The sequence below is a fragment of the Oncorhynchus gorbuscha genome, linkage group LG20, assembly GCF_021184085.1.
Source record: "Oncorhynchus gorbuscha isolate QuinsamMale2020 ecotype Even-year linkage group LG20, OgorEven_v1.0, whole genome shotgun sequence".
NCBI lineage: Eukaryota > Metazoa > Chordata > Actinopteri > Salmoniformes > Salmonidae > Oncorhynchus > Oncorhynchus gorbuscha.
Genome location: NC_060192.1, coordinates 23,238,917 through 23,248,313, shown reverse-complemented (window position 1 = coordinate 23,248,313; position 9,397 = coordinate 23,238,917). Strand labels below are relative to the sequence as shown.

The following is a 9,397-nucleotide window of genomic DNA, read 5'->3' as shown; positions in this document are numbered from 1 at the left end:
CACCCTGACCTTAGAGAGCCGTTTTATTTCTCTATTTGGTTAGGTCAGGGTGTGATTTGGGGTGGGCATTCTATGTTGTTTGTTTCTATGTTTTGGCCGGGTATGGTTCTCAATCAGGGACAAATGTCTATCGTTGTCTCTGATTGGTAATTATACTTAGGCAGCCTTTTTTCCTTTTGGTGGTTGTGGGTAGTTGTCTTCGTTTGTGCATGTAAAGCCTTACGGAACTTCACGGTTGTTTTTTGTTGTATTATTGTTTTGTTGGCGACGTTTGCAAAATAAATAAAAATGTACACTCACCACGCTGCACCTTGGTCCATTCCATACGACAATCGTGACAATGTGTGTTGCTTTATTACGTTCATTATGATGCATGTGACAGTAGTTAAGTTCAGGACCATATAGAGACAACATGGATAAGTAAAAGGGATCAGTAAATATGAAATAAAAAGTGTTTCCCCTCTACATTTGGATTCAAAGAAATAATAAAAGAATGTAAGGAAAACTCACAACATAGTACTTTCAAATATAAGCCTTGTGTACAAGGCTTCTGCGAAGAGAAAACATGATTTTATTTTTAAAGTATCCCAGAAACACAAAAACTGGTTTAGATTTAATAATAGGGCCTTAGTTCACAAAACAATACATGTTTTTGTGTATGAGATGAGTTGAGATCTTTGTGTTCTGTTGTAAAGATAGCTTGAGGATCATTTCATAGACAGTAACGGGAATTGTAATGTTGCCAACTTGCAGGCAGAAACCCTGTCTGTTCCATTTTCTCACACTGTAGTGACTGTTCTGTAACAATTTCCTATGAGGCAATTAGACTCCTAGCAACAGATGTGTCTCTAAAAGCTTCAATGTGCTCTGTGAGATTGTCACTGTAACTGCCCTCATGTTTTCTAAAAGAGAGAATGGCCGATCATGTGATATATTTCGTTTTTATTCCTCCTGTACCTTGAAAATGGAAGAAGACTTTTGCGATATTTAAATGACAAGTAATATTCACCATTTAGTTCTAGCATGGCAAAGGGGTTATTTTACATTTCCAAAACACATTAAACCAATGTGTGTTTTATGTTCATCACTAAATACATGCTTGGGAAAAAAAGGAAAAGAAGAGTCGTTTATATCCGTTCGGCAAGATAAATAAGTGCACTTCTGATAACCAGGGGACAGGAGGAAATGGAGAGGGAGACTAGATGGGGAGGTAGAGAGGTATGGGACAAGAGAGAACTAAAGAAAAATAGGAACAGGCAACTTTTAAAACCAATTGCTGAAGACCACATAAGATGGACTCTTTACAGTACAAATATAAATATCACAGTAGAGTATAATGTACTGTTTAGTTCACCCAAAAATTATTCTGAGCAAATTGATTTCCAGCTAATATCTGGCATACAGGCGACAATGCTTTATGTACTTCATGTGGAACCACACTGGCAAAAAGACACTGAATACCCAAAGTCAGATGATAGTTGCCTCATCACATAATAACACATAAGAGTTTACAATTAGCTAAAATTTAAATTGGTTAGTGCCTACATACAACCTGATAGATATCCAGAGTCAATAGTAAGCTTTATAATGTATGTACTTGTAGTGTTGGTGTGTTAGTGTTTTATACAGAGATATTGTAATAGATGCAGAGATACAATATTAAAGCATCATGCATTTGCCATGACCTGAACAAATTAGTGTTTTGCAGAACAAAATACAGTGATCAACAGAGTATTCTACCAGAAACTGCTCTGAAAAAAAATGCAATGAAAACAAAAATTGCAATAGAAACGAAGTCTAGAAGTATTACAGCGAAGGTCCAAATTGACAGATCAGTGCAAATGTTAGAGACACAAATGAGATGGGCCAATAGACAAACAGTAAAACTATGTTTAAGCTCAAATGGCACCATAAAATGTGGAGGAAATGGACCTTATCGTGCACCTGGAAGTTATTTTCCACTTGCGTCCTTACCATCATAACCACTGATAAGTGAAGGTATTGGTTATATCTCCACCTTACTTAATTAACCTATCCGTACAAGATATCAGTGGCATGATGAGAAAGGGGGACTATGAAATTAAGCTATTCCAGACGACTGGGACACACCTACTATATGTCTCAGTGTAGTAGAAGAGTGCTGCTCAGGACCATGATGAGACTGGTTATCAGCTGTAGCAGCCCCTGACCGAGGGGGTTGCTGCGACTGTTCAGATGGTTGTTGTCGTTGTTGTTGTTGCCGCTGCTGCGTTCGGCTGTCTGCTTCTCTAGGAAGCGCTCTGAGTGGTTTATGTACAGCTCCACACACTTCCGGTTCTTCAGCTGCTCCACCAATGCAGGGTAACCAATCTCTTCAATGCTCACTGTGGGGCCATCAGCCTCTTCCTTACCCTCTCCAGCTATCTCGCCAGGGGCAGGGGTGAGAGGCTTCACTTTGTCTGTTCCCTCCTGGTTGCTAGCTGGACTGCTGTTCCCCACCTCAGGAGTGATGGGCATGCTCTGGCTGTTGGCTCCCTGAGGGTTGTTATTCTGGTTGTTAGGTGTGGCCTGGGAGTCTCTGCCCTGGTCCTGCAGAAGGTCATTCCTCTTCATGCAGGTATCCATGAAGCTGTCGTAGGACTCTGCCCGTGGAGGTACTTTGTAGGTGTAGTCCCGGCCATAGTCATTTTCATCTGTGGAGCGTTCGCCGTATTTTTTGTACATGTAGTTATTGTAGGACTGCTCTTCCTGAGGGTTGCGGAAGTTGAAGTTTGGACGAGGGAAACGCCCAAGGCCATAGCCAATCGCCATCCCTGCCACAGCCCCAACCCCTGCAGCCATAAAAGCCTTCTTAGCAAACCCCTTGGACTGAGTAGAGGGGTACTGCCCCATTCCCTGAACTGAACGTGAGAAGGGAGAGCCACCTCCCATACCTCCGTGCCCACCTCCATAACCATAGCCTCCACCATAGCGGGGACTGAGGATCTTATTGTTTGGGTTCCAGTTGGGTTGGTAACCTCCTCCCATCCCTCCACCAGGGTGGCCCCCTGCCTGCCCCCAACCAGTATTTCCCCCTCTTACTGGGTAACCTCCAGCAGGGTAACCTCCGGCTGGGTATCCCGGATTGACTCCTCCTCTCCCAGGGTTCTGATTGGGGTAGCCTCCAGCTGCAGGATAACCACCCGCGGCGGGGTAACCTCCAGCTGCTGGGTTCTGGTTAGGATATCCCCCAGGATTTGCCCGGCCTGGATACTGCTGGTTGGGATAGCCACCTGCTGCAGGATAGCCACCAGCGACTGGGTAACCTCCAGCTGCAGGGTTCTGGTTTGGATATCCCCCAGGATTGGCTCTGCCTGGATACTGCTGGTTGGGATAACCACCTGCTGCAGGATAGCCACCAGCGGCTGGGTAACCTCCAGCTGCAGGATTCTGGTTTGGATATCCCCCAGGATTGGCTCTGCCTGGATACTGCTGGTTGGGGTAGCCACCTGCAGCAGGATAGCCACCAGCAGCAGGGTTTTGGTTAGGATATCCTCCTTGGTTGGTTCCCCGGCCTGGATACTGCTGGTTGGGGTTTCCACCTGCTGCAGGGTATCCACCGGCTGGGTTCTGATTCTGATTGGTACCTCTCCCTGGATAACTACCTCCTGCTGGGTACGGGTTGGGGTTCCTATTGGGGCTTTGGGGTTGTCTAGGGTAGCTTCCCGTCTGTGTGTTTGATGTTTTCGACGGCTTTTTTTCTGAGCCCCTGTTGCTGGATGATGTCTTTTTGCTGCTGCTGCTGCTGCCACTTCTCTTGGCCCATGTAGAGTCAGTATGAAGCAGAACCAGGAGGACAAGAGACACCAGGGCCAGCTCACACAGCTTTCCCATGATGACTGCCCTGGGGGGAAAATATGGTGATGTCATTAACAGTAAGTACTTGGACTTGGTCCAATCGTTTTTCTGAAGCCTCATCTAATTATTCCTGTTTACTTCAATCTGAGCTAACCCTCTCATGTCACTGACACTCCTGTCATGGACTGTAGAATTTATTTGCTTAATTCGTTTTCTGGATATCAAGTATAAGCCAACGCCTACTATATTATGGTCTGGAAGATTATCCTTAAAAGTAGCCTAACAGAAAATACATGTAACATAATATTATTAGGGATAATATTTTCCCCGAATGTTCAATACGCTGTATAGAATTCCAGAAAATTCCAGTAGTTAGTCCTATATTTCGTAGCTTTTATTTAGGCCAATCAGTAAACTAAACATAATAAAGAAAATAGGCTACCACGGTGGAATAAAAGACAACACATATCCTGGGACAGCTTGGATGTTTTATGAAAAATAAAATATGACATAGGCTACATATAACTAGACGTGAAGGCAAATTAGGCTATATGCGCAGTTCTATTTTTCAGAACCTGACCCGTTATTCGCATAAATGTAATGGTCTTATTCAATAAAATGGCGCTCTTAGCACTCTCACGCAGAACAGCCCGGGCTGTATGGCCACCTGATACCCCTTTACAACTAATGTGAATATCGTAAAATAACCTACCGTTGGAGATTCGAGACGATTTTGTTCCTGTAGAAAGGTTGTCTTTTTCATCCGTTTCTCTGTTATGGTTCTGTGTCGTTCGCTCACTGCTTTCATTCGGAGGGGAGGGGTTCTTATTTATCATGGATCACCGAACATGAGTGACGTAGCCAGGCTAGCCTCTCATCATAGCAATCCTAGCTAAAACAGCACATTTTCTTACCTTACAAAAATACATTGAACTATATTTTAAGACAACGAAATACTCTAACAACAAAAAAGCTGGTAGAATTACAAATGTGTGTATGTCCCTTAAAGTCCTTGTGTAATGTGATATTGTGCCCCCTAGCCCAAGTGTCCTTTGTATATACTTGTGTTCCCCCATTTACTTTTGTATTGGTTTGTTAATCATATAATATATTTTCACATTTTTTGTCACGTGTACTCGTAGCCTACAGTGAAATGCCTTTCTTGCTTGCTCTTTCCCAGCAATTCAGTACTAACGTTACTATAAAATATAAATAAACAAGTCAATTAGAACAAAAACACACGAGATAGAAATAAGAACACGAGAAAGTGAGTAAGCTATACAGGATAACGCATTCTGTCCCTGTAATAAGCTATTTCATTCATACTTTATTTTGTCCAAATTTAGGCTAGGCTAATCAATCGATTTGAAATTGAACGCTTGTAATGGGAATTTATGCGCAAATCCCATTCACTTCCAATGGATGATTCAGCTCAAATCCAATGGATTTAACTGTATCGTGTATGTGTGTCATACAACCTGAAGTAATGGAAAATCATAATTTTCAACTGCTTTGGGATATAATTGCTTGGATAACCTTATTTACTATTATGTATTGATTTACTTTTCACTTTTTATGTGCTGCGCACTGAACAGAACGGGATAATTATCACTGAATTATCACAGTGAATTATTGTAACGTTTGTTTATGTGTCAATTAAACACGTAAGGGGTGGGTTGCCAACTGGCGATTTGACACGGAAATAAAATGTAATTTATTCATTCACAGTAGAACCCAATACAACTGCGTATGGTTCTTTCTGTGGCCTCATTGTCTAGGTTGTGGACACCAGATGACGACAAACGGATATATAATGTATAATTTTTTTGCTCGATGAATTATTCCTAGGGCATACATGGAGTTGGGGAAATAAAAATGTTTTGATGAACTGTACAAACATATTGACAGAAGTCGCTTGAAGTGTGTATTTTGTGCCTGATAAGACAATGAGGCCTTTTGTTATATTTTGCAATCCAAACTACTGTGTGAAGTAGTTAGGCCTAAAATGAATCATGCAAAACAGTGAAATAAGCATAGAGCGAGATTTATGCAGTCAGTTGAAAGAGCATTTCTCCATATCTGTAGGCTGTGGATGAAGTACTGATGTGTAGACTAGAGCAGAGGTTCCCAACGTGGGGTCCGTGGACCCCCAGGGGGGTACTGGAAGGGGCTCCATGGCCAGATTTCAATGTATTCATCAATGCCACAAACCTGGGACATTGAAGAGCACTATATGAACTATTAATTGCTATCGAAGAGCACACAGATTCTTCTGCTTTTCCATTTTAGGAATTAGACCAGCACAAATAACACATGTAAAACAGCATATTGTGATTTTTGGTGGGTGAGTTACAAATGGAGAAAGAACTGGATGTGTAAGAAAGAAAGAAAGATACTAAAATTCACACAACACTGGATAAGACAGGAGAAATACTCCAGATATATCAGACTGACCTTAGCCCCCGACACATTAACTATTGCAGCAAAAATACTGGAGGCTGAGACAGAAGGGGTCGGGAGACACTGTGGACCTGTCCGACAATCCCCTGGACAGGGACAAAATGGCAGGATATAACCCCACCCACTTTGCCAAAGCACAGCCCCCACACCACTAGAGGGATATCTCCAACCATCAAGTTACCATCCTGAGACAAGGCCAAGTATAGTCCACGAAGATCTCCCCCATGAGGGTGCGCCAACCCGGATAGGAAGATCACGCCAGTGACTCAACCAACTCAAGTGACGCACCTCGCCTAGGGATGGCATGGAAGAGCACAAGTAAGCCAGTGACTCAGCCCCTGTAATAGGGTTTGAGGCAGAAAATCCCAGTGGAGAGAGGGGAACCGGCCAGGCAGAGACAGCATGGGCGGTTTGTTGCTCCAGTGCCTTTCCGTTCAACTTCACACTCCTGGGCCAGACTACACTCAATCATAGGACCTACTGAAGAGATTAATCTTCAAAAAAGACTTAAAAAGGTTGAGACCGAGTCTGCGTCTCTCACATGGATAGGCACACCATTCCATAAAAATTGAGCTCTATAGGAGAAAGCCCTGCCTCCAGCTGTTTGCTTAGAAATTCTAGGGACAATAAGGATGCTTGTGTCTTGTGACTGTAGCGTACATGTACAGTCGTGGCCAAAAGTTTTCAGAATGACACAAATATTAATTTCCACAAAGTTTGCTGCTTCAGTGTCTTTAGATATTTTTTTCAGATGTTACTATGGAATACTGAAGTATAATTACAAGCATTTCATAAGTGTCAAAAGCTTTTATTGACAATTACATGAAGTTGATGTAAAGAGTCAATATTTGCAGTGTTAAACCTTATTTTTCAAGACCTTTACAATCCACCCTGGCATGCTGTCAATTAACTTCTGGGCCACATCCTGACTGATGCATAATCAATGCATGTAGTTTGTCAGAATTTGTGGGGTCTTGTTTGTCCACCCGCCTCTTGAGGATTAACCACAAGTTCTCAATGGGATTAAGGTCTGGGGAGTTTCCTGGCCATGGACCCAAAATATCAATGTTTTGTTCCCCAAGCCACTTAATTATCACTTTTGCCTTATGGCAAAGTGCTCCATCATGCTGGAAAAGGCATTGTTCATCACCAAACTGTTCCTGGATGGTTGGGAGAAGTTGCTCTCGGAGGATGTGTTGGCACCATTCTTTATTCATGGCTGTGTTCTTTGGCAAAATTGTGAGTGAGCCCACTCCCTTGGCTGAGAAGCAACCCCACACATGAATGGTCTCAGGATGCTTTACTGTTGGCATGACACAGGACTGATGGTAGCGCTCACCTTGTCTTCTCCGGACAAGCTTTTTTCCAGATGCCCCAAACAATCGGAAAGGGGATTCATCAGAGAAAATGACTTTACCCCAGTCCTCAGCAGTCCAATCCCTGTACCTTTTGCAGAATATCAGTCTGTCCCTGATGTTTTTCCTGGAGAGAAGTGGCTTCTTTGCTGCCCTTCTTGACACCAGGCCATCCTCCAAAAGTCTCCGCCTCAATGTGCATGCAGATGCACTACCTGCTGCCATTCCTGAGCAAGCTCTGTTCTGGTGGTGCCCCGATCCCGCAGCTGAATCAATGTTAGGAGACGGTCCTGGAGCCTTCTGGACTTTCTTGGTCGCCCTGAAGCCTTCTTCACAACAATTGAACAGCTCTCCTTGAAGTTCTTGATGATCCGATAAATGGTTGATTTAGGTGCAATCTTACTGGCAGCAATATCCTTGCCTGTGAAGCCCTTTTTGTGCAAAGCAATGGTGAGAGCACGTGTTTCCTTGCAGGTAACCATGTTTGACAGAGGAAGAACAATGATTCCAAGCACCACCCTCCTTTTGATGCTTTCAGTCTGTTATTCGAACTCAATCAGCATGACAGAGTGATCTCTAGCCTTGTCCTCGTCAACACTCACACCTGTGTTAACGAGAGAATCACTGACATGATGTCACTGGTCCTTTTGTGGCAGGGCTGAAATGCATTGGAATGTTTTTAGGGGATTCAGTTCATTTGCCTGGCAAAGAGGGACTTTGCAATTAATCTAACATTTTGGAGTATATGCAAATTGCCATCATACAAATTGAGGCAGCAGACTTTGTGAAACTTAATATTTGTGCCATTCTCAAAACTTTTGGCCACGACTGAGGTATGTACGGCAGGACCAAATTGTAAAGATAGGTAGGAGCAAGCCCATGTAATACTTTGTAGGTTAGCAGTAAAACCTTGAAATCAGCCCTTGCCTTAACAGGAAGCCAGTGTAGAGAGGCTAGCACTGGAGTAATATGATCATTTTTTTGGGTTCTAGTCAAGATTCTAGAAACCATGTTAAGCACCAACTGAAGTGTATTTATTGCTTTATCCGAGTAGCCGGAAAGTAGAGCATTGCAGCAATCAAAAGTAGTGACAAAAGCATGGATTACATTTACTGCATAATTTTTGGACAGAAAGTTTCTGATTTTTTGCAATGTTATGTAGATGGAAAAAAAGCTATCCTTTGAAACAGTCTTGATATATATTTATTTTTTTCACCTTTATTTAACCAAGTAAGCTAGTTGAGAACCAGTTCTCATTTCCAACTGCGACCTGGACAAGATAAAGCAAAGCAGTTCGACACATACAACAACACGGAATTACATATGGAATAAACAAACATACAGTCAATAACACAGTATAATTTTTTTTTAAGTCTAAATATGTTTGTCAAAAGAGAGATCAAGATTAATTGTGGTGGCAGCTGCAGAGGTATTTGGGTGTGCGAGACTTGACATCAGAAGAGTTACAGGGTGGTGATGTCCCATCCTTTCAGGTTGTTGGCCTGAGGTAGGACTAAATATATTTAAATAGTCAAGTAGGGTGGTGTTCTTTTTGTGTGTGTGTGTGTGTGTAGTGTTAGACAGAAGGGATTTGTTTCTTTATTTTTTTCAAGCAAAGTGTAAGGGAGTTGAACTCCAGTATAGTAGGTGGCGGTAATGCAACATATATTGGATGCCAACCTCCGTTAAACCTCATCGAAGAAGAAGTGACAGGGTCGACTCCGCCCAAAATCTGTCCGCGCAGGATAAGCAGACCAAGTAAGGTG

At 42.7% G+C, this 9,397-nt stretch overlaps 1 protein-coding gene across 2 annotated transcripts; it reads right to left on the bottom strand.

The window, feature by feature from the left end:
• Positions 1-335: 335 nt before the first annotated feature.
• Positions 336-4,667, bottom strand: prnpb (prion protein b). 2 transcript variants are annotated; one of them, XM_046317281.1, is made up of 2 exons: positions 4,529-4,667; positions 336-3,857 (listed from the first exon to the last, which is right to left on the bottom strand). In XM_046317281.1, exons 1-2 carry the CDS (start codon positions 4,650-4,652, stop codon positions 2,122-2,124), a joined length of 1,860 nt encoding a protein of 619 aa, XP_046173237.1. In that variant the 5' UTR covers positions 4,653-4,667; the 3' UTR covers positions 336-2,121. The 2 variants fall into 2 exon arrangements, with proteins under 2 accessions (XP_046173237.1, XP_046173238.1); XM_046317282.1 differs by having other exon boundaries at positions 336-3,862; positions 4,529-4,661.
• Positions 4,668-9,397: the final 4,730 nt, after the last annotated feature.

Coding starts and splice junctions, on each gene's coding strand:
- prnpb (XM_046317281.1), bottom strand. CDS start 4,652: ATGATAAATAAGAACCCCTCCCCTCCGAATGAAAGCAGTGAGCGAACG. Junction 3,858..4,528: donor ATCGTCTCGAATCTCCAACG/GTAGGTTATTTT, acceptor CCCCCAGGGCAG/TCATCATGGGAAAGCTGTGT.